This window comes from Cyclopterus lumpus, chromosome 10, assembly GCF_009769545.1.
Source record: "Cyclopterus lumpus isolate fCycLum1 chromosome 10, fCycLum1.pri, whole genome shotgun sequence".
Classification (NCBI taxonomy): Eukaryota; Metazoa; Chordata; class Actinopteri; order Perciformes; family Cyclopteridae; genus Cyclopterus; species Cyclopterus lumpus.
In genome coordinates this window covers 18,241,320-18,267,285 of record NC_046975.1, presented here as the reverse complement: position 1 = coordinate 18,267,285, position 25,966 = coordinate 18,241,320, and the positions used below count along the sequence as shown (strand labels likewise).

At 41.5% G+C, this 25,966-nt stretch overlaps 1 protein-coding gene across 1 annotated transcript in view; it reads right to left on the bottom strand.

Moving 5' to 3' along the window:
- Positions 1-23,752, bottom strand: part of LOC117737719 (ecto-NOX disulfide-thiol exchanger 2-like) — a 144,711-nt gene extending 120,959 nt beyond the window's left edge. Inside the window, exon 1 of the mRNA XM_034543846.1 lies at positions 23,578-23,752. Coding sequence (XP_034399737.1) covers positions 23,578-23,599 — 22 coding nt within the window. The 5' untranslated portion in view covers positions 23,600-23,752. The remainder of the gene's footprint in view (positions 1-23,577) is intronic.
- Positions 23,753-25,966: the final 2,214 nt, after the last annotated feature.

Here is a 25,966-nt window from a genome sequence, read left to right as displayed (position 1 = left end):
CAGTAAAAACGTATTGCTAAGTGGAACATACAGTGCATCGCTTCAGTTTTAAAGACTGCTTTTAAAATACGGCCCAAGCTTTTGAAAATGCTGGCCTCATTTAAAAATACTCTCAAATTCAGCATACAGTAAAGCAGAAATGTTGCCCACAGATGTCAAATATCCACTAACCTAGCACAACATTACCAGAAATCTCTCACAATACCCACGATACATGCAAATCTGGTGTCTTTTTCCACGTATTCTTTCTATATTGCAGCGTCAACAGTTTTCTGTTGCATCGGTTTCCGTCACATCAGCCACATGGCATCCATGCCATTTTAAACATCTTACAAGAGAGGAATAAGAATGAATATAATGCACATTGTTTCACTTTAGAAATGGAAAGTTATGTCCAGATAGTGTCGAAGATATCCGTCATATTAATAAATACATCAGTGATATGGAAAATACTAAACACATCCCATTATGTAACTGTAAAGCCCCTCAACACTCCCACACACACACACACACACTGACAGGTCGTTTTGGCTGATTACTCTTCGCAGGGCTGTGTGGGTTGATGATTTAATCTTGCTTGATTGACATCTTTCTTATTCTTCTGTTAGCCTTGTAAAACTTGACTTGCATGTCAATCGAGATCCATACAAAATGTCAATACTGTAATAGAGCCTGACTGGTGCTGACTTGTTAAGGCCAATACCATCATACCCATGTTATCTGACACAAAGATTGGTTTCCCAGCTGGTTTTTTGTTTTGTTTTGAACAAAGGTTGTGTGCGTTTGGGAAAAAGTCTTTCAGGGCCAGAAAGCATAACATGACTTACAATTTCAACAGCAGCCAAAACTGCCACACAGTCCAGTACTATTCCTGTGAGCCTGACTGACCCAGCCTGCAGCAAGCCACAAGCACATTTGCTGTTGTTGTTTGCCATCACCAAAGTACTAATCCCCCTCTTTAGCATCCCGGCCTCTCTGGACCCTTCATGGCGTTTCTCTTCAATCAGGCAGGAAGCACAATAAGCTTAAGTCCTTTCTTCCTGTGCAAGTGTGATGATTACGTATGATGGAATCTGAATCCGAATGATTTATAACCTCTGAGCGATGACACACGGGAGAGCTTTAGTGCCAAAAGCCCAAGTCAGAAGACAGAAGAATACTCCTTTAAAGTTATTCCGGTATGCAGTTAGTGAATGAGCTCTGGGAGAAGGATAGCCAGATGGCTGCTTGTCACTCTCTTTGAGTTTCTGAGCTTTCTCTTCTGCAAACCTAACTGGGATGCTCTGTCAAATTCAGGGGGTTATTACTTAACACCACCACTTGACTTTATGTTCTGATACCCTCATTTCACACTGCGAGGTAAGAAGCATTAAGGGAAAAGGAATCCACAGGAAGAAGAAAACTGTTGGCAACAATTCACACCATTTATTTTTATTTTTTTAGAACTGAAGCAATTAGTCAAACAATTAATTAATTGGTATTCTGATAGATTAATAATGTTAGCACTAATGTGAGGGTTATTCTGCTTCTCCCTATTGTATATGAGTGGAGGCTTGTGTATCTTTGGCTATTGAACTGTCGGTTGGACAACTCCAGAAGTCTGAAGATGTCCGCTCTTGGAGTGATGGATATGTTTCACAGTTTTCGGATGTCTTAACAAAAACTGAATTGGTTAATCAAAACCAATGATCGGCAGGTTAATAGACGAATGATAATGTATCAGCGTTGACCTCAACAGTCACCCAGTAACCAAAATAAACCAGTGCAGCTCAGTCCTTTCATCTTGTGTGGACAGACTGCACAATATTTTTGTTTTGATGAATTCAGATGCCCAGACCGTATTTAAGAATACATTCTAAAGCAAAGCAGTGAGTGAGTCATGACAGCAACAACAGAAAGTGAGCTGAATCATTATCAAAGTAGCTCTGCAACAAAGAGAAATTAACCATGCGGCGTGCCGTACAGTGAATCAGAACTGCTGCTGGACAAACTGCTTCCTCCATGAACAGTCGTCGACTTTGTCCACAGATTTGCTATTCTCCATTTTTCACATTTCAAAAACACAAAGAACCAGTATGTCAGTTTGACAGTGGCGGCTACAGTAATGGGGACGAACTACGCATCGCATCAGTCGGTCTCAGGGTGCTCGTTCTGACAACAGGCAGAAGTAATCCTCGGCCTATTTTCTGGGCTTGAATGAGGTCCAAAGACCAACAGTCTCCTTGTGTCGCTGCGCTGAAGACCTCTCACAAAACTAACAGATGATGAATTTGGATTCTCAGGACCTTTTGGCTTCCCCAGCTCCCAATCTTCTCTTCCACAGTGAAGTGGATGCTTCCTCTGCTATCAAACATGTCCTCCTGTTGTCAGTTTGACCCGTTAAAGGAATTGTGTGGCTCAAATGCAATATGGTCGCTCAAAACAGGACCCATGGGGACTACTTAAGCTTGACTCCTCCGCGGTTTGCTATATATTTCTTGCTTTTGCAAAAGAGGATAAAGATGGATAACAAGGGCAAAAATCTTAAAACAGACTTAACTGTGGAAATCTATTACAATTTCACCACAAGCCAGAGAAATGGCATTTGAATTGATGGCCACATTCACAGGATGGCGAGAAAAGAATCAACCTTTCGGGATAGGAAACGACCCGGTCACAGACACCATCCATGCAGTAAAGGAGATGGATAATCAGCCTGTCCATAGATTACAATTTTAACGGCTGATGAAAAAGCAACCAAGCCATTAAAAGCTAATTCAGCCAACATTACAAAAGGACCTTGCAACACTAATATGTTGCACCTTCAATATCCCCAAACTTGATTATGGGGTTCACACCCTGTGATTGAACAGACTGAAACGATAATGGCTGTCAAGGCTAGTCTGACATTTCACACCTGCATAATTAGATTATTTTTGACCAAACAGAGTGCTTTGAACAAGCCCAGCATCTAGAGTTGAAAAACAGGGTTGTTTTACTCAAGATTAATAATTCAGCTGAAGGATATATCTTGTACAAATTGTAGACAGTAGGCCAAAAATCTTGCAAAAATATATTAGTATCTATTCGATAATGGAGAAAGCAGCCCAAAAGTGAAACAAGGTTTATGCTGTGGGACTGGGATAATGTCCATCAGTGCAACTGATTTGTGGAGACATTGCAGAGAGATTAGCAAGGACTTTATATTATGAGGGGTTGACCCTACTGACACCCAGACATGTTCAGCCTTCTAAATACCTCACAGCCCTCCTTGTAACACACCGGTCCAACAGCAGCCGGAAAATAGAGTTGGCCTTTACAGCAGAAATAAGTCTGGGTTTGGTCTTTATAGCTAATTTCTAGTTCATGACAACTGTACCGGGGGTTCACTCTTTATATTACTCACCCGTTTGAATTATATTAAGGCTAGCAAGCTAGACATAATTGAGCATGTGACCACTTTGAGTGACAGATGGGTGTTGTCTCAGGTCGCCAGCTATGTGTTCTGCTGCATCACGACAGCTTTAATGACAATCCACCTCTTGGCCCATTTGTAGAGTTAAACTGTGTCGTCACTGACACGATGGACTTCTCCTTTAACAAGGTCAGTAACCACACAAATACCAATCCGGCAAATCGGATCGCTGCATCTCTATTCGCCTCATGATTAATTCTAACTTACCAATTGTTTTCTGGATAAATACTCACGATTTACTTCAAGGGATTGTTGGGATGGGAGTGACAATCATAAACAAGCACAACAACCTTTCCAATGGATTACAGTAAATGAAAACCCCAAATAGTATTTGGATCAAATCCTTGCAATGCAGAAAGTGGTATTTCTTTCAAATAACACAATTAATTTACAGTAATATTTTAATGAAAATACTGTGCACTTGGCATCTTGAAAGTAATGCTACTTCGACCCAGGAATCTGAGCTGAAGAGTTTTAATTATTCTTAGGATTACTTGAGGCCTCTTTCTCATTTTATCCAAACTATAATAATAGAGGAGTGTTGATATCAAAAAGGGAGCTTAAGCAGCTTAACCTCTTATCAGTCAGAAAGATCACCCAGGGACATTCAAATCATTCAAGGTGATTATTTGAGAAAGGATTGAAATAACTATGAATATGTTGGTAAAAAAAAAGAAAGAAAAGAAAATCTGAATTTCAGGAAGTCAGCATCACAGATTTATTTGTGGAGAGTTCTTCGAAGAATTTTAACAGGGAATTGATCCTCTGAACTGAAATGTAAAGTACCTTCCTGCAAATTCCCTGAAGCAAAGCACTTAAATGGCTCTGTGAGAGTTATGATGGTCAATGCAAATTGATGTAGCAGTGATTCATGGGAAAGCCCTCCACTGGTGGCCTCTGTGTCGTTTTATGGCCGTTATAAACCACGGCCTCCATCCACCTTTAGAGCTGCATGGCTAATGAGACAGAGCCAGATGTGGACTCGAGAAATACCAAAGAGAATTAAAAAAATTGGAGGCAGTAAAAAAAACGAGAGGGGACAAGCCAAATGGCCTGGGATTAATCCTCCAATTTTGCATGCACGTTCATAAGCATTCGCTGTTTTTATGACTCCTCTGCCACTTTTCACACCCCGATGTTAGAGACAACATCATGTCCTCTGTGATGTAGAGTATTAATAGTCTCACCCGCTGTCAGGACTATTCAACCGAGCGGTGTTACGCTGTATTCTTCTTGTTGGCTCTGGTGCAATGCTAGTATTCCACCATGATAATCTGACGTGGGTGGCAGAACAGATTTGTGAACAGTAGGAGAAAAAACTATTTTCCCAAAAAAATAAAATGAAGACGCTGAGAGCTAAATGATTCATGTCATGGGCTAATGGACCAGAGGTTTTACCCAGCTTGCCTATTCATTTTCATGTAGTTAATGTCGTCAAAGTGAAAGGAAATACTCAACACAGAAGCAAAGGAGCTCTGCCAACACATGGCAAAGAGCCCATGTGAAATACTCTCCCTAGTGGTTTATTGTACCGTTACTGAATAAAGCCAGAGAAAAAATGTTTCATACGTCTCTAAATTTGTAAAATCTTTAGATGCATTTGCTTAAAACTGGACTGAGAGGAAAATAGCATCTTGTTTTTTTAGCTCCTTAAGAGGCAGTCATATTACATTGACCTGGTTTTCTCTGAAATTGTTCATTTGAGTGACTACAGTTGGGGGGGGAAAAAGTGCTTTGGGCCCTTCAGGCTGTCGCGAACAAAGAACAGAAGCATGGCAGAGCAGCAGTTGGCATCAAACCCCTGCTTCTGTATTTTGTAGTGTCGCGGCAGCAAGAAAGCAAGATAATTAACAGTGACAAAGAGGCATCTAAATAGGGAGATGGCATGGGGGCTTGTCAGGTTTGAGCTCACTTGCCTTACAGACTCTTTTTTTTCCCTCTCCAACCACCACACTCCTCCTTGATGAGCCGTCAAATCAAGCCAGAGGCGGCTCAGTGCGAGGTCCTCTGACCAAAGCCTACATAACACATCTAAAACGGGGGAGAAAGAGGCAAATGTCTCAGCCAATTAAAAGAGAGGACTGATGAGAAGTTGCTGCTAGGCACAACAAACTGTAAAATAAAGTGTCCGACTATATTTGTGCTAGACGGCTTCTGATTTGAACGCCACCTGACTACGCATCAGCACATCCTGCCGCAGCGACCCAATTACTTTGAGATTCTCATAATTTTTGGTTATTTGTTTTTCACTGAAAAAATATTCTGTTGGTTTTGGTCATCAACCAAATAATGCATTCTTTTAATTTGCCAAAATAGTTTAGAGGAGGTGGGTTGCCACAATACTGATGCAACTAATCATACCAGTGTTGTAATATTTATTACAACACTGTTATGATTAGTTCACAACTATGGTTAGAATAGTTATATTGGTGTAATAATAGGCTTCCACACCCGGAGCAATTACTCTTTATTACTACCCAATGGGCAACTCCACAGGCGACAGAACCAAACACACACACACCTTTATCTTTCTCATATTGGTCTTTGGGATGTCTGTTGGGTTAATGTAAGACGGTCCTGGCGTCTGACAGCTCATCTCTTCAAAGGCTTTTGTCAGCTAGTTGATCTGCGGTGGGATTTGAACAGCAAGCTCCCAACAGGAACAAGTCTGCCCTGGGCACATCTCTGGTCTGTTTACCTGCAGGCTACATGTCCAACTGGAGGAGTCGATGGCAGTCTGGAAACAAACTCATCACTTGTCAATAAACACGTTCTGAATTAATCATTATTTCAATATGACTGAAAAAACTATTGCCGTTCTGCTGTTTTTTTACATACTTCTTAAAAAATGAACTAGACTTCAAATGTGTATTCCTTGATGAATTGCATGTTCCGTTTAATTGTAACAAAGCAACGCCAAAAATGTAATTATAGTACCGTTTCAAAGCTAATCCTAATGGGGAGTATTTCTGTCATTACACAACAGCTCTGGCCCACAGAGATGCTTCATGCATGCCATCATATTTACACCATGATCATTACTCCACTCGAGAGCTTTGGGATTGTCTACAAGGAGATTGTGACGGATGCCACAGCCCCAAATGTATGATAACAGCGGTGATGGCTTGCCCTTGCCCACAACCTCATTAAGGAAGTACAGGACAAGGAGTAAGTTGGGTAAACAAGCTGAATCCATTCTATTAATGGCTTTCGGGCTCCCCTGCCTCACAACCATTAATTATCTGTTCATACAGAGAGATAAGGTAAGAGAAAACAACAAATGTGCCAGAATATACAGCTTTTTTTAATTAAATATGCATTCCCCATTAAGCTGGAACATGTCCCACATTTATTTATGTATTTTATCATAAATATTATTGTTGTCAAAACGTGTCTAAAATGTACCAATTAAGAAAAAGAAATTGCAATTAATACAACCAAGCGAGAAATGTTTGTTGTGTGTGTAAATTCTTTGACACAAGAGACAAGTCCTGAAAAAAAAAAAAAAATGTATTGGCACTCGAAAAGCTTTTTGAACAAAGCAGCAACCTTCGGTTCGGCTTGTTGTCGCGGAAGCCTCTGAAATCTTTCAGTCTCTCTCCTGACCAGCAGGGGGCGACTCCTCCGCTTGCAAAAACAAGTTTGATTGTATTGAAGTCTATGAGAAAATGACTACTTTTCACTTGATTTATTACCTCAGTAAAAACATTGTAAACATGAGTTTATGGTCTCAGTCGCTAGTTTCAAGTCTTCATTCATTCAGCACGATGTTCATTTAGTAAATTATGGTCAAATAGACCATAAAGCAGGCTATGCTTTTTGTCAAACTGTGATTGAAATTAGACTTTAACATGTTCAAACTTCATAGTGATTAACCTGCCCACAAAAGGCAGCTTGATTCAAAATCCATCAAATTTTGGCACACGAGATTGGGAAAAAAAAGCACAATGTAAGTCCACCATGGAGGTCAGAGTACAGTCTTGAGGGATGCAGCTGTTCCACAGACTTAAATGTGCAGTTTATTACCATGCAAATATGTTATCTAAACACTATCATGTCTTTTTATATTGCATTGCATTGTTTGGTTGCAATCTTGTACAAACTACTGACCGTGTCGGGGCGTGCGTGGGAGAAAAACATCTTTGTGATGCACCTGCGTTAAACATTCTTGATCACTGTAATAACTGATATACATAGTTTAATTACACCAAATCATTATTGCCACAAATTAAAATATTTCTAAATAATGAAGCTATAAACCTTTGCGTGTCGTGGCATCCAGAAGATGATGGCCAGTTACCAAATTGGAAAAACTGCGTGGCCTTCGTGAATTACTCACATTCATGTTCCTTTCAAAGCAAATCGTTATCGTTATTGTTGATGGTTATGAACATTAATAAAAATGCTGAAAAAAAGTGAAACACTAAAAAAGGCCTGCAGAAAGGAATCTCTAGATAGTGCACAGAAGTGTAAATGAAAAGGGTTATTGCCGCAGCATTAAGGCGCAGGAGGCATTCTTTCTATTGATAAAGACGGTGTGTCATCACATTGAGGCTGTGAAAAGATCTTCAAAGTCATCTCATCTTTCCTCAGGGCAGCGAGGAAGGTAATATGAGTGCGACAGAGTGTACTGCATGAATCACTGTCAGAAATTCTATGAAATAATTTCAGCACATTTAATAAGCTACGGTAAAAATCCTTCATTATTGATACCTGCGATCAATGTAAGCTACGTGCTATTTGTTAGAAGCCCTCTTTTACAGCCAAAGTGGGCAAATGACCTGGAAACATGGCGGACATTTTTTATATCAGTGATGTAATAAATCACTGTGGTTCTGCTGGTCTTTAACCACCACTACCTCTGGAGGCAGTCCCCCTTATTATGTACCGGGTCAATAGTTTCCCCTTTTGGAGCTCTGTTCCTTTCTAGTTTCATTTATTCTCATGCAAAGTTTAGATACAGATCAGGTGTATACTATACATGTTCTTTTGCTAAAAAAAGGTGAGGTTAAAGTCTCTCATATTCTGTACAAATTATGATGCCCTATGGCAAAGAGTTGATATATGAACGTGGCAGGGAAGAGTTTAGTTGTAGTGGCTTGAATCTAAAATGTAGTTGTAAAAAGAGTTCTACCTCACACATCCCTTTTTCTAGCTCCCTGACAATCACCTGCTGAATCATTTAATATCTATAAAAAATACAAATAAAACTTCATCATTAGAGTCAAAACAATATGAACAAAATGATATGACCCATGCAACTAACTTTCATCCGGCATTTTGGGAAACACCCTTAGTTTCCATCTGGCTGCCCAATGTTCTCATCCAACTCTGGACAAAGAAGTGGAGAAGATATTTCCCAAAATGTCAAACTATCCATGCACAGGAAAAGCAAGGACAACCAAGAGCTCTCCGACTGCCAGCCATTGGCCAGATTGCATGGTGGGAGTGTACAAGTCAGTGCGTGACCATACGGCGGTGCACACCACCAAGTACGCTCCGGCCTTTACTCTTCCAGATGGAGAGACATGCATTCAGGGGACCAGCACATTTAAATTATTTAAAACAATAAGACACATTCATTCCGACTGTCGGTGATTGATGTGACGCGGTCAGAATCTCAGCAGTATGCTTTCCAGTAGTGTACACACAAGCATATGGCAGGATGAAGGTCATCTGCAGGACGACGTGTGTGTGTGTGTGTGTGTGTGTGTGTGTGTGTGTGTGTGTGAACACTAAGCTTATTGAATGTAAGCTCTGTGAATATACCGATGTACCATAGGGGGTAACAGATGCTAGGCTTTAATAACAAAAAACTGCAATATTAAGTTGAGTGAAAATGTGTGTGAATTAGAGAGCGGGGCTCCCTCTTGTCCCACCGATAATTAGACTTGATTGTTCATGTTCTCCCCCGTTCTCTCACACAGTAGAGGCCTCTTTGTTTCCACATCGTCGACAACCATTTTGTGAAAACTTGCAAACGATTTTTTGTTATTCAAGTCAATTTATCTTGCTTTGCAGAACTCGCATGTTATTCTTAAAAGTAGAACTTCACACATTCACGTGTTGCTGCCGCCAAGCGTTGCGGCGGCCTCTATTGTATTGTGGGATGTCTACTGTACGCACAACCACCGATATAGAAGTATGAGTACAAGTGGATATCTTTGCTGTACTTTGTATATGTGGGTGCCCTAAAGATGTTCCCATGCAGCAGAGATCAAAGTAGAGTTTCACTAATGAGTGCTTTGATGTGAATGCAAAAGGACAGCGTTACATGATCAAGTTGAAATGAAACAATCTGCAACTTTAAATATGTTATTGACTGAGCAGAAATGTGTCAGCGACATAGAGCATCTAAATCATCCGATTATGTTGGTGCTATAGATACAATGTATATCCAATTAATTATATGAATCATCTCCTTTAATATTAAGAACTGAATTACTGTTGGCAAGAATGCACGAATAGACATCACTGTGAAATAGGATTTAGGCCTGCGCTCAATGCTGTTATAAAACTGATAAAGAGAAGTAAGTGTTAGGAGATTAGTACGGATGAAGAGATTGTTTGACTCGGTTTATGGTGGCAAAATGCTTTTGCTTGGAGTGCAAATCCCTCTGGAGGCGGCTTCAAAAGTTCATCCAATCAGGCGATCCCGTGCACACCTAGAGTGACATCATCCCGTCCATATCTGCCAGCGGCAATGGCAGATATCATTCTCGACCCCATCAGTAACGAAACTCCTCCACTCACAATCTGTTTTGTCTTTAATAAATCAGCCCGGCAACACCCACATATTCCTTTGGCCTTCAGAAAGGGAATTTATCATTCAGCTGTTGACCAAATCTGGCACACCCCAAGCTGTGCTGGCAACCGCCGGGGAGGTTACACACATACTGTTGATTTATTGGCATGATATACTGGACATAGCAAAATAAAATATGTTCCACGGGGCATAAGCAATTTATCTTGGAACTGTCACAAACCAATCTTCACTGCAAGGACAAGCAGAAATTGAAAAAGGGAAAACACAGCAGAATGTTGACCAAGTAAGCAAAGCAGTGCCCTCCAGGCCTCACTACATTCAAGCATACGGATATCTAGAACAAAAAAAACAAAAAAAGATGACGAATCAAGCGTCTGAAGTCTCTTCAGATGTTCTCGAGGCGAAGGTTGGACTGACACCCTGGCAACACTGTAATGTTATCCTTTATTTAGAGGTTTGCATATTTCATTCGGATTCAAATGGAAGCTCGTTCCGCTGGTAGGCGAGCTACCGTGTGCTGCTCTGGACCTTTTTTTCTTCTCTCCTGTCCGAAGTGCAGAACATGCTCAAGCCAACAAGCATAAGGAATCTCAATGGGGGCCCGATAAAGTAGGCCGCTGGCATTGCAATTAATCCTCATGCTTGGTGGCTCTCGTTTGGCCTAGTACCAGCAACACAGAGAGAGGCAGAGGATGGGGAGGAATATTTGAGAAGATGCAGGCGGTCTCTTCTGCTACTTCTCACATGTTCTTCTCCTGTGAACCAGGAGATGTAATAACAGCATTTCTCTGGCAGAAAGAACAGCCGGATCACTACGCCATAATAAAGAGCACAACAGACAGAGCTGGAGTGAGAAAGGGGTCATCTCATACGGTGACCTCTTCATTCACTTCAGATGGCCTCTGTTTTTGTGAAATACAACAACTCTGGATGACATTCCTCTTGATGTTTCATCCTCCCAGCTCTGTCCTTGTCACCAAAGCTTGTTGTTGCAGTAATACAAGGAGAGGCAAATTGTGAGTGTAAGAGTCAATTCATGCCATTTGGAATGCACTTTGATTCAAGAGAATTTGGTGAAAACCCATCAGAAATTACTTAGCCCGGTCAAGTGGTCTTCATTTCAGACACTAAGTAAAAGGTTTAATTGCCTTCAAAAGCATGTATCATTGCAAGGCATAGTTATTTGGGGCCGAGTGCTATCACAGTGACTCATTGTTCACCAGCGGGTTTTGCTTAGTAAAGCACCACAAAAGATAATAAATAAATGCTGATTCTTCCGTGGTACTCTCTCCTTTACCAGTTCCTCGCAACCTACCTTTGACAAAACTCCCAAAAGCCCCTGCAATATAACCCATAAAGCCCAGTGCCGCAATAAACCTGGAGCTGTCAGCTGATTTGTGAATACAATTAGCTTCCTCTCTGTAATGGGTGTGTTCAGTGCCATGATGTCAGTCTCCTGATGGAATCTGTCAACAAAGATTCCGCTTTCACGGCATCCGGGACAGATGACTAAAATATCTTTACAGCATGCCCTTTTAAAAAAGGTATAGATCATCCATGGGTCATTTTAATACGAAAGACTGAACATATGGAGGCTTTCTCTTTCATTATCAATGGCCTTTCCCCTGTGCAGAAATATCTCAACATCTACTTGATGGATTGGCGCACTCCCTACAGACACTCGAGATCCCCAGTGGATTTATCATACCCCATCTTTTCTTCTTGCACCAATGTGAGGCTAACATTCGTGGTTCTGAGTGAAATGCCTCGACAGCTATTGGATGGATTGCCATGAAATTTGGTTCCAGTTAACATTGCCTTGTGGCGTTATCAAGCCGATGCTTAGCCAACCACTGTTTCCAAGAACAGCGCAAGTACAGGTGGTGTGATGGCGCCCATATTCTCATCTATGGACGGTTCTCTTCAATTTCAACACATCGAGCGGTCATTAAACACATTCGCACCCTGCTGCATTCATGGCCCCTCACACTGAGGGGCACCGGAGTTTGGCATGCAATGGCACATTTAAATCAGTGGCACAGAAAATGAGGTAAGCGTTTGCTGACAGCACTGTGGGAGTGCGAACTGAAGGTACACAACAGTTGGCATCAGTTGACATCTGGGAAAGAGACAGGCTGCTGACAGGGAGATTATCTCCACCGGAACTGCAGCACAGTGGAAGCTGTCCACTGCAGCTGTGATGCTCCTCAGGGAGCAAGGACTCCACGGTCTGCGTGGAGAGACTTTCACAGACAGTGAAAATTAGAGCAAACTGTACTCCAGTGTTACTGTCACTAAGCATACATTGTCACACTAAAAGACATCAAGGGGTGGAAAGCACATCCATCAAAAGGGACAGGTGAAATGATATGCAGGAATCCAGTGATGAGGATCCAGTGGGGGTCTAACACCTGCAGGAGGCTGTGGTCAGACCAGTTTGATGCCCAATGAGGTGAAATAAAAAGGATGTAAGCGTAAGAGAAAGGAAGGACAAAAGGATGAAGAGAACAGAATTATGATGTGCGTGTGTGGCATTGTGTGTTAGCGCTGCCACTGGAAAACATTAGATTTTTAGCTCCATTTCAGTCCATTATGATTCATCTAATGAATAGCCTGTACAATGCAAGAGATGCTGTGTTGTGTTTTTATCATAGTTCACTTCTTAATAACAGAAGACGTCAGAGCTTTGATGTTTTTCTCCATGTTACCATCTCACTTCCTGCTGAGCTTGTGAAGGTCTTGCCAAGTGATCTGAGGAAGATAGACAGTTTCTCCACATACAGTAAAAAGAGTAATTCTATTTCATCCCACTGTTTTTTTTTTTTCTTCGGGCTCAGAAAAATCTGAAAAATAATCAGAGGGAGCATCTGAACTGTTTTAGACCTTCAGCCTGCAGCCTAAAGAGGGATTCAGATTGGGCTGACCCAGGTAGAGGTCTCAGCTCACAGATGAAGCCAAATCAATGAGAGGTGCAGTGAAACGCAGACAGCAAACACCCCCCCCCCCCCCCCCCCACGGGAAGATGTTTGGATGCACAGCCACAGGCAGAGGATGGATGTGAATGTAGATGAGAATTCACCTGGCGAGAAGACTGCAAGGACTCACATAAGCATGAGAGGTAAACAAATGAGGCCTGACAAGAACCAGAGGAGCTGATTATGTCTTTCACTGGATTTGTGTTGGTTCCATCTTTATGCTATCATATTCCTTAGGAGATGTTTTAAAATGGGATCTCAGAGAAACACATTTGGAGTTATAATTAAGTAAATGTTTGACCATTCAATTTTTGGGTAGTTCTGACAACTGAGATAAGGTCCTGCCAGAAAATGATTGTCGTCAGGTGTTTGTCCAACCGAGTCTACGAGGAGTCCTACGAGGATGTGTCCCGTGTGAAATACATCATAAAAACACAATCTAAGAAAAATAATGATCATACACAGAGATAACGAAGGTAGCAAATACAACAACTGAAAACTGATTTCCAAGAGAGCAAGCAAATTAGAGCACGTAAGAAAAGCAGAAAGTGAAAATGGTCATTAACGGGAGACATTTTGCAGTGAAAAGAGAATTCCTGGGAGAATGACGTCTGGGCATACTGCAGTGTGGACTGAAAAGTGCATTTCACTGGTCAGAAGTAGACAGAGCACTGCATTAACAACTCAAATGGGGTGCCGTATGCTTTCCTCTTGAAGTGCTCCACCAGTGATGTATCACTTCCTTGTAAATGCTGACCGCAATCCATTCCACAAAAAGATTTAAAAAAGCAACCAAACTCATTTTGGTCAGTGAGATGTGCTGAACGCACAGAAATCCACAAAGTTATCCAAACAGCGGGAGTCCGCCTCCGGCCGAGCTCTGTGTAGTAAACACCCAGGTACAAGGCTTCTTTTGAGCTCACACAGTGAATCCTTCATCGCCACACCGTACGGCGATATGACACTGGATAGAGCTTCTTCTGTGTTTATGAAAGGGTCTGCATAGTCGGGCTCTGTCAGAGCGAGAGTGTTTACAGCAAACAGGGCACAATTCCAGTATATAATTCCCAGAAAAGCCCCCTCCGGTAGATGGAAAATTACCAAGCCGCCATGAGGCTCCTCCATATTTCAGTAATTTAAAAATTAAATCAATCTGGGAGTAGCTCCGATTCCACAAACAACCCTTCCATGGCGATTCCAGCAGGAAAATAAAAATCCACCCTCGCTCCATGAACATGAAGCGTATCGGATTATTCAGTCAATGCAAGACTGCTCCGAAGGACCAGAATCACCCTGCACCCATAGGGCTTTAGCCACACTATTGATAATGCGTTTGAATCCTCTCCCTCGGCATTATGGTTTGTTTTTCAATGTTCAAGCCATTCCTTTGTCATGCAAGTGTTCATGTCCCTGTTCCTCCTCAAGCTGCCACCAACGGCCCCTCAAGGCATCCTATGTCTATTATGTTGGAGACATGGCTGCTTTTCAGACGAACAATCTCAGAGGAAGCTCCGGTTTCCAGGGCCAAACCATTGAGCCACAGCCTCAGTGTTGCTCCCGTCTCCCCAGGGAAAAGGTCCTCAGGAAAAAGCATGTTATAGAAACAACAGGCAGTCTCGTCCTCTCTAATTTTATGTGAGATTTTTATGTGATGGATTTTCTGACTCTTTGTGGCCTTACTAGCCAATAATATATGAATAGGTATTCATTATGTTTGGCATCATTAAATTCTGAATGAAATATCCATTAGTTTGACACAACTGTCTCCAACAAACGCTTTGGATAATGATATGAGAAACGTGTTAAGACACATACAAAATAAAAATATTTTTAACACAAAGCTATAATGAATGCATGAGATGAGAGACCTTGTACCATTACATAAACTGGGGAATTCTGATTGTATTATGGGGTGGGTGGGTGGGGGCATTTTAAAAGACATCAGCATCAAGAGTCGACCCGTTTGACTCACACAAACTCTGATGAGGCCGCATTTGATTAATCCAGCCCAATCTCTCAAACACCACAAAAAAAAAACTGTATTGGTCAGGCTTTACTGTTCAAATTTGACAAATTTGCAAATGTACATTTTTAAGTAGCTGCTAGTGCCCATTTGGTCCCCCGTGTAGAGAATCCATCCACAGCAGCAGCCTGACGTAGTGTCCTTCATCCTTAGAGTAATCCATCATAGCAGGTGTTGTGCTGTTTGCGGAGAGAGAATCGCAGCAAAATTTCAGCATCACTTTGTCCCTTGAAAGAGGCCGCTGTGAAGTGAAGGCGATAGTCACGGTAATAATTCTTACAGTCTCGCTGCGACCGGAAAAGTTTTCCCCGTACCACCTCCATTTAAAAAAAAAAAAAAAAAAAAAAGGCAGCAAAACCAAGAGGAACGAGAAGTGTCCTTTTTATTCATTTTTAAACAGCAGTCAACAGGAGCCCTGAGGTTTACTTCCATCCATCAGTCTGTTCTTCCTACCATGCTGAGGTGAATCTTGATATTGCTTGATATTGTGAATCTTAATATTGCTCCCTGTTAATTTTAGAATTTATTTTTAAGATTTTGCTGCAATTTTAAAACACTCCTGGGTCTGGCCCCAAGCTACATCATTGAAATGTTAGCCCCATATGAGCCAGCTCGCAGCCTTAGATCCTCCGGCGGGGCCCTTCAAGGCCCTTCAAGGCCCTTCTGGCCGTTCCAAAGTCAAGGCTTAAATCAAAGGGTGACCGTGCTTTTGCCATCAGAGGCCCTCGACTTTGGAACGACCTACCTGAGGGGATAAGACTAGCAGAATCTTGTTTTAAATCACTTCTTAAAATCACTTCTTAAAACCCATTTTTATAGAACTGCTTTCAAGTGATGTCGTCCTTTTATGCACTTTCCCCTTGTTTCCCCTATTTTAGTTTGTCTGTTCTGCTTTATTTTGTATTTGTATTTTTCTATTCCTCTATTGTGTTCATTGCCTATATGGCATTGTCTCCTTTGCCTCATGTATTTTCTGAAATGTTTACTTGTATTGATGTTATGTTTTTACCTTGCTTATATGTAGAGCACTTTGTAAACTCTGTTTTTAAAGGTGCTATATAAATAAATGTATTATTATTATTATTATTATTAATGTAGCAGAGGGACGGCTTCTTTTTCAAGATGATGTGTGAGAACAGAAATGACTAATTTTCGGAGGCGTCATCAGAGCTGCTTGCTGGTGAACAGACTAATCCAGCTTCTTCCGTCTACTCCTGTCACATCTTCTCGACCTTTTACCTTCTTTTTTTTTTTTATACCAAACTTATGATTAATTAACCATGTCTATTCTAGCTCCTCTTGCCATCTCCTCTTGGACCCCTTCAACATCGTTAGTTTGCATACACAACATTTCTGGATGGGCAATCCTTCCACATTTTGATTCATCAGACACACTCTGAACTGATACCAGCTTCCCTCAAAATGGACTTCTCTGTTGAAGTAGATAAGTCACCCCATATTATTGATTGTTCAGGTCCAGGAACCACCAAAAAAAAAAAAAAAAGAAAGTCACAAAGCTGAACAATCAGACGGTCCCAAATGGAGTTCAGGGTAAACACAGACATCTGACCATTAGTGGCAGGCTAAAACAACAGCCATTACCTACGAAAAGCGAACCACGGGGAGAAACCGGATGAGCGGGGAAGCAATGAGACAATGTGAAGTTATTGCCCAAACTCTGGTGCAGCTCCTGCACCTGCTGCTACAGAGTCCTTAGTTCCAATTTCAACGTTCCTTGCATGGTACTTTATCTCTGAAGCGATTAGAAACAAACAGCTCCATCAATCAGGTGTTGGAGCCCCAGAGAGCACCAGAGCTGATCCAAAAACACCTCCAGGCTGCCAAGTTTGTGCAGATTCTGCTGACACTCACAATGTTCCAACCACACAATCCTTCACACTGCGCTTCCAATGAACTGATCGCATTACTGGTAAAAAATAAATAAATAAAATAATTAAAAAGGAATCACACTTATGTGCCGAATGCCAGGTCAGCCGACAAGAACAATCTGACAGACAGTTGAGATTATATATTATATTCAAACAGACATCAGAGGGAAATAAAATCATAGCACTCATTCACTGAAAAATAAAGCAGGACTTGTGGACTGATTATCAGGGGACTGTTGGCACGCAAATGGTGGCACCTTCCACAAACAATTGTTATTCATAAACTGCAGATGAATTTTAATCAGACCAGTGTTGCAAGTAAGTAAGTGTGAGTTTTAATTGTTAAAATGTGTCAAATTGAGAGAACATTTTGCAAATCACAGCTCAAATGTGACACATTTTGTGAACCAAGGGCCCAGACTGAATTGACATTTTCATTTCTATAGTTTCACGTTTGTAGTCACGTTTTCTATACTGGCTTTGTGATTATGGATTAAGAATAACTGAAGAGTCCCTGGTGACAAAATACACAGTGAATGCTTTTGACAGTGTCAGACAGGTAATGCTCTACTTTCATGGTCATATCTGAGGCTTTAGTTGGTGGTTTTACTGTAATTTACTTCCAGCTTTTAGTATGACGCGGTCCATACAGCATCAAAATGATAACAGAGATGAATCACCAGCTATAAAAGACAGAGGGGGCAACAATTAAAAATGACTGTACACAAAGGTAACATTTATGTGGATGTATAACAGGGTGGTTACTTGCTTTACAATGTACTGTTGAGTGGGTTGTATTTTACTGCTCACTTAATGTAATCTAGATATACAGGTAAAAAACAACACGCGCTAAGATCCACGGTGGGAATGAAATCAAACGTTTAAAATTCCACCCATGTAGCGTTTTCTTTCTAATAATATAAGATATAATGAACTGGGATAGCAACAACTATTGTTATATTGTATGGGCCCTCAGAGCTAGTCGTGTGAATGTTGCACTTTCCATTATTGCTTTTATTATTTACCCTTATTTATTCAGCCGTTGGATGAATAACTTACCGGTCTATAGAAGAGAATGTTTCCAATTTCTCAGGAGTTGAAGAATTCCCAGTTTGTCCAAATAAAAACTATTATAACATTTATTGATGCTCCAAAGGACTGTCAAATCACACTTCACAACAGCAATTGCTGCGGCATAATATATTACCTCTATTTACCTGAGTGTCTCCATATTTGCATCTAATTTCCACTGGGAGAGCGTGACAATTGTTGAAGTATAAAAGTGTTATTCTTTTTCATCCAGTCTTTAAAAAAGCTTAAGATGACAGGCAAAAAAAAAGAAAAAGAAGCCTTCTACCTGCTCAACAATTTACATGCAAAGTAAATAAGCTCCATTCATTCATTCATTCAGATTAGCTGAACATTGAGACTTTGCAACGATGACAGTTACCTTGCCTTCATGTGGCTGGGCAGAGCTCAGAAACGTGTCCAAACTCAGCGCGATATCCCAGAAATCATATCCACAGCTAACCTTTTTTTGTACGCAACACTCAGCAGTGATTATGCTTCCTTGCTTCCTTCCTTCCTGTTGTGACGTTTTTCATACGACGCTGATGGCAGCCCTTCCAAGCTTTCCGATAGCCTGTAATTTCTCGGCTGTAAAAGTACAGGTGTTACCAACAATGACTCGGGAACGGTTGCCAACTTGTTGTTGATTGTTTCAGTTAATTTCCCCATCTAATTATCCTCATTAGATCCCTACCACAATGAGCCACGGAAGGTGAAGCAAAACCAGTAAAACTACAGTACACCACTATCGGACTTGTTCAAAATGTTGTAGCAACACGAGACCACACTACTACGTAGACGCAATCACCGCCCACTGTCAGCCAGGAAAGAGCAACCCAACAACAAAGTTTGTGGATTTAACAACAGTACATCAAAAGTGCATGAGGTGCTGAATGAAAGAGGGGCAGAGGGAAAACAACAAACTAATTTCGTGCCTAACAAGCCATGAACATGCTTTACTGCCGCAACCAAAATAAACACGTTTTCTTTCACCTGTTTTTGCAGGAAGGCACATTTAAATGGAGGACAATGTCACAGGAATAAGGTTTCTATTGATGCCGCTCTGTTCAGTGATTCACTTAAGCTCGCCGTCAGATTGCCCGCTCAATAGAGATGCACGTCTTTAAATTAGATGCAAAAAGGGTTAAAATTGCTTTTATCAATGCTGCCTTCAGATGTATAAAATACATTATAAAAAAAGGGATCCTCGAGAACCAAATTTGAAGGCTTTTGAGATATTCCTCAGATTCTGATTTAAATAATTACCCTCTGCCTTGAGGGGGAAACCCAATGAGAGTAGAGCCGAGATCTTCTTTGTGGAGAGTCAGACACAGCAAAAGGAAGTTCAAGTGAGTCACCTAAAATAGACTTAAGAGTAATAGAAAAAGCTAAATCCTTACCTATGCTGACCATTCACCAGACATTCAGGTGATTTCAGAGTTTTACGCTGAGAATCAGGCCAGAGATCGGCACAGTGTGGGTGCGGTAAAGTGCGAGGACTCAATAAAATCTGGAATTGTCTTATTCTCTTTCACCAGGGAGCTGTGATATCAGGAAGAAGACGTGCAGATATCTTGAGCGTCGGCCCTGTATTTGCCCCAGCCAGCCAGATGACAGCTCTCGACAGCAAGCATCAAAAATGTGTGATGCGATGGCCATTTCATGTTCAGTTCCCCATTTGAAGTAGATTGAAGTCTCTTTACGGGGTCACCTCCATGTTCGGTTCCCGTCAACACCGGTAGCCGCGGACGCATTGGACTGAGAGTCACCTGTCAATACGGTCACCCGTTGAACCAAAACACCGGCGGTGGCGAGCTATTGAACATGTTGGCTCCCACTGTCATGGTATTTGACATCCTGTAATTCACACAACGTCGCAGTCATTAACTCAAAATGTGACGCAGACAGACGCGACAGTGTTGTAGTATTTTTACACGTTTTCATATTTAAATAAATCGGTTTTCTTTAACTAATTGAATGTATACAGTATATTGGAATATTTATAATATTCGTTGAGAGCCCTACAATATACCCACTCACTAACAGCGCACGGAGCAGGAAAGTCAATCTGTTTCGGTTTCACCTGCGATCGTTTGCGGTCAACGGCCTCGCAGAGCTTACCGTCATCACCGTTTACAAACTGTAAAAGGGTCTCTTCGCCATTCAAGAGACAAGCACCAGGTTTCTCTTGGAACACCCATTACCAGCTCTACAGCGACGAGGCTCGACCAGCGTATCGTTTTCTTTTTGGAGAAACGCATCGCTTTAGACCGTATTGTCCCCACACGGTTTGAAAGAATCATTTATTTAGCTTCACCCTTTGGCACAACTCTTCATAGACTGGACCACAGAAAGACTTCAAGGGCAAGTCAAAGCTAAAGAAACCCAGCGGAGGAGTTAAATCAGCCAGTAGACGGCGTGTCTTCATGGGCCTTCAAGGCACCGCTGAGTGATCCGAAACCACTACTAGAGCTGAACATCTCTGCCTTTCAGCAGCGTACCGTCCTGAATGCTTCCCAAACAGTGATATTGCCAGAGGAACTCACAGAAGGGGAGCTTCCTTTTATCTCTGACTCATATTTTCACATTTCATTATGCTGCCTCTTTCCCCAACAGCCTTTTTTTTTACTAGACGCATACTTACTACTGAATTGTTAGCAAAACTGAGCTGACGTTTCCTCATTTAAAAAAAGGGAGATTTTCCCGAAGCTGACAAATCTCCCCACACACACACTACAATATCTCACTCTGCATTTGGTTGTGCTTTAATTTAGCTGTACAGCACCACTATCCTGGGGCCCCTGCAAAATCAAAACAAATTAGGTACCCAGTAGTTTCTCTCTGTCTATATATATATATATATATATATATATATATATATATATATATATATATATATATATATATATATATATATATATATATATATATATATCTCTGACGGCACCTCCCAGCTGAAGGCAATCGAACAATGTCCTACTCATTGATCAGAGAGGATCGGCGCAGGGTGGAGGTAAATGGCTGTCACAGGGAATGATAGACGTCAACTCAACCATGGTTGCTCCTGAGGCCACTCAGCCTCCACTTATAGTGATGGATGTGAAGGATGTCGCCCATCACATTCTTGAGAGTGGGGAAGACTTTGTTCCATCGCTACAAGACTCGGAAAACATTTAACATAAAACAATGTTCTTTAGAACTTTTGAGAGACATATAAAATAAAAAAAAAGGTCAAAATCAAAACAGCTGAGGCAGAGATATGCTGACTTTAAGACCCTAGGACAAAGGTCTGAAATGAACAGCCGCCACATGTAGTGGCGGGTAAAATTGTCAGGCACTTTGGCAGAAACGGGAAAACGCACAACAGAAAAACACATTTAGATCGCTCAGAGAGAGAGAGAGAGAGAGAGAGAGAGAGAGAGAGAGAGAGAGAGAGCAGAGCAGACAGATGTCGGCAAACGAAGCAGAGGACAAATAAGCAGTTAAGATGTAGAGTGGTATTAAATATACAACGTAGGTTTCAGTTTAACCATGAACAAACTCTGCAGCGGTAAGATCCAAGCAAAGCGCCCGTGTCTTCCTTCCGTACGAAGGCAGGCGTGCAATCACATGCACGTGAACAATACAGCACCCCCACCCACAAAAACACAGAATTTGACCACGCATGTACCGTTTTTTTGTGTCAATAAATATATCGGAATGATGTCTACATTATGGAGGAAAAAAATATTTGCCTGCCACAGTGGAAGGCACTGAAGAAATGTCATTTCTGCCTAAAACGTGTCGTCTAACCAGAATGCGTGATATCCCCAATTGGACAAAGCCGAAGCAGACACTGAACGTTTTCACATCAGAGAAGAGCTCCTTATCAAAATGAATCATCTTTTTTTTGGTGCTAAAAACTGTATGAAGTCCACAAACAGGAGTTTCCAACAGGTCAGCAGAATGACTGACTAAAACTGCACAGCAGTGTGTGCAAAGCTTCTCACACCAAAATGGGTTCGCTCGCATATTCTCAACACTTGGCTGGCTCACAGCTTGGAGAAATAATCATCAAATTATGAGCACTTATCCATCATTAAACTAGGCTGTAAGCGACCTGGAGAAAATAAATCACAGCTAAATAAACTGGGAGGCAGCTCAAATGGTGAACAAAGTGTTTAAACACAGCAGAGCTGTTGGTGGGAGGTTTTGGGATCGTATGATCCCCCCAAATTGCTCAGTGGTTGAGGCCAACTGTCTTATTTTACCACAGTTAAAAGGATCACAAAGAAATTAGGGAATAAATGCAGGGAAAACACAAAGTCAGCGGCACTCCACTTTAAACCAGAGATGACTTTAATCCAGCAGACATATATAAAAAGGCTGAGTTCAGTAGCTTCTAAAATGTGCTCTGGAGGCCAACAGTGTTCCTCCCATGGATGGAGAAAGACAAATGGATACAGCGTTGGCGGCGTGGCCCAGCTCATTCCTGTGAAAGTTGGCAAAGTATTCGGAGTATACAATTGAGATACAAATTACTTGGATCATCCGGCGTTCACCGCATCCATTGGGCCCGTTGAGCAGGTGTGCTAGGGTGTCCTTTTATCCCGCCTTGTAATTCCACGGTTTGGCCACTATTTAATATTTGCTTCAAAGCCCAGCGCTCTTCCATTTTCAACATTTGTTCACTACCTAGTGGTACACCATTTTTTTTTTTTTTTTTTAAATAAGGGTTGATGTGAAATTGGAGTTCCATTAAAAAAAAAAGAAAGTGAAAGTTTGGGATCCCTGAGCCATGCAGCTTATCACATTTGTGGCTGGAGAGTTTGCTCGGAATAACTTTGTTTATCCCGATCCAAGCCAAATCAAATGATGTTTCAACAGTTAATTCACACTTCCCTGGTCGCCCATCGCTCACAGGAATGCGAGAAAGGGATAAACGACATTATAAAGTCAAATGAGCAAGATGAATTTCATTACCAACGGAAGTTTGCTAATCCTGTAATAAAGTTTTAATGGGATGGTAACTTCGAGCATACATGGAGCAAGTTTAAACACAGCCTTAAAGCTAAATATCAATAAATAAATAAATATCTCAAAGTAAGGCCACTGCTTACTTATGATTTCTTAAGACAAACATGGTATATTAATGTAGAAATGTAGTACTATTAGTCTATAGGAATCATTCAAAAAGTGCACTAAATTAAGATGTTATTTAGCTTTAACGGTGCCAAAAATAATACTTCTCACATTCAGAACAATTGCCTGAGCCAAGAGAAATAAATGTTACATCCAGAAAATTGTTCTACCTTTAAAATACACTGACGTCTCCATAAAGTCCTCATCGGATACAGACACACTTTTAATACATTTCACGTTTCTTTCCGTGTGACGCTGTGAAGTTAGTGAGACCAGCCTACCGGCGTACTGCAGGAGAAACATTGTCCTCTGCCGCAGGTTGTGTAAACAGTTCCGCCGAAGATGACGTCTCTCAGTCGGATAATAATTCCCGAAGTCGGGGAGTTTCTTAGCCGTCGCGCTGCGGGAGTAAACACGGTGATACTGCAATGGTTACTTATCACCTGCTCAGTCACAGCCCGCTCCGTGCTGCCGTCAAGATCGTTAAGAAAAAAGACGGTTTAAAATAAGCTTCCGGTAAAGACTTTCAAAATAAATCCCACGGTGACGCTCAGGTACTCGTTTTTTTCCACAATTGATATGATTTTTTTTAAAGCTTTCACTTACACGAGGGGGGGTCTTTTGATAACGACAGTTAACATCCTCTCTTCAGAGGGGACCTCTACGTACACCCGACCGGAATGCTTGCTCACTTTTTCTTCATCCTTAAAAATAAAAAATAAATTGTGCTTTTACTTTGAAGGCAGTTGCACCTTATTGTCCCGTGTTACAAATTGTAGTGGGTGTTAATATTCCCATGGGCGCAATGGAGAGAGAGAGAGAGAGAGAGAGAGAGAGAGAGAGAGAGAGAGAGAGAGAGAGAGAGAGAGAGAGAGAGAGAGAGAGAGAGAGAGAGAGAGAGAGAGAGATCACCTGTATGTTAAGACCAGACCAGACCAGAACTGTCCACCACAGCAGTTAATAAACACATAATTCACAACTTGACATGATCCTCAGAAATGGAGCATCACTGCAAACAGACCATTTATTTAAATGTGGTTGATAGTAAGCAAATTCAGATTCTTTCAAAGACCACATTAGTGTTCACACAGCATCTTCTATGTTTGAGCATGTACAGTCAGGGGTTCACTAGTGACCATGGACAAAGTAGTTTCACAACTATGTATGTCTAAACTCATGGCCCACTCTCAAGCTATTTCCAGAGCTTTCCAACACACTGCACTGTCTTCCTCAAGATGGAGCCGGCGAAGAGAAATGTGTCTGAAAGCTTTAGAAAAATCTAGTGAGTGGATTTGAGTTAGGATTTTTACCCTATTGAATACAAGTGCGTATTTCCTTCTTAAAGCCCTCAAAGAACAACAATATAATTAAATAAAAAAGAATATGGAAAGAAACATAGATATGTTTCATAAAAAATGTAATAGGTGTTGTGCATGTTTCCTAAGAGTGCAATATTGTACAAGTTCAATTCAATTTATTTTGTATAGCCCAAAATCACAAATTACAAATTTGCCTCAGAGGGCTTTACAATCTGTACACATACGACATCCCTGTCCCAGGACCTCACATCGAATCAGGAAAAACTCCCCAAAAATAACCTTTCACAGGGAATAAAGGGAAGACACCTTCAGGAGAGCAACAGAGGAGGATCCCTCTCCCCGGATGGACAGATGCAATAGATGTCATGTGTACAGAATGAACAGCATTTACAAAGTTACATAAACACATTACATGAGTATGACAATGTATGAATGGACCTCCAATCCATGAAACAGAAGGAGGTAGAGAGAAGGGGGGGCGGGGCGCATCAGCAGGGGCGCATCAGCAGGGCCAACGCGGGAGGCCGGTTCACCAGGCATCAGACACCGCCAGGTCCAATAGACCCTATGAGACGTGAAGTCACAAAGACTCCGGGGAGGAAGCAGAGTTAATAAGGTGCAATGGAGAGATGTAAATTCATCCATAAGGAGAGAGAGAAGAGGAGATAGGTGCTCAGTGTATCCTAAAACATCCCCCAGCAGCCTATAGCAGCATATCAAGGGGCTCGACCAGGGCAAACCTGATTCAGCCCTAACTATAAGCACTATTAAAGAGGAAAGTCTTAAGTATATTCTTGAATGAGGTGACTGTGTCTGCCTCCCGGACTGAAAGTGGAAGCTGGTTCCATAAAAGAGGAGCTTGATAACTGAAGGCTCTTGCTCCCATCCTACTTTTTAGGACTCTAGGAACCACAAGTAGCCCCGCATTTAGTGAGCGCAGCTCTCTAGTGGGGCAATATGGTACTACAAGCTCCTTAAGATATGATGGTGCATCCCCAATCAAGGCTTTGTAGGTGAGGAGAAGAATTTTAAATGTGATTCTTGATTTTACAGGGAGCCAGTGCAGATCAGCTAATACAGGAGTAATGTGATCTCTTTTCTTAGTTTTTGTGAGTACACGAGCTGCAGCTGTCAGGATCTGTAGTGTTGTGTCGTGTTTCCTGTTTTATTTTGAAGTCCTTGTGTCCTCTGTTTCTCTGCACTTCCTGTCCCTGTGATTGTCTGCCCTGTCCCTGATTGTTTCCTCCTGTGTCCAATCACCTGCACCAGCCCTGTGTATTTAAGTCCTGTTTGTGTCATTCCCCTTTGTCGGTTTGTCTTTTCTAGATCATTGAAGATCATGTGTGTGAGC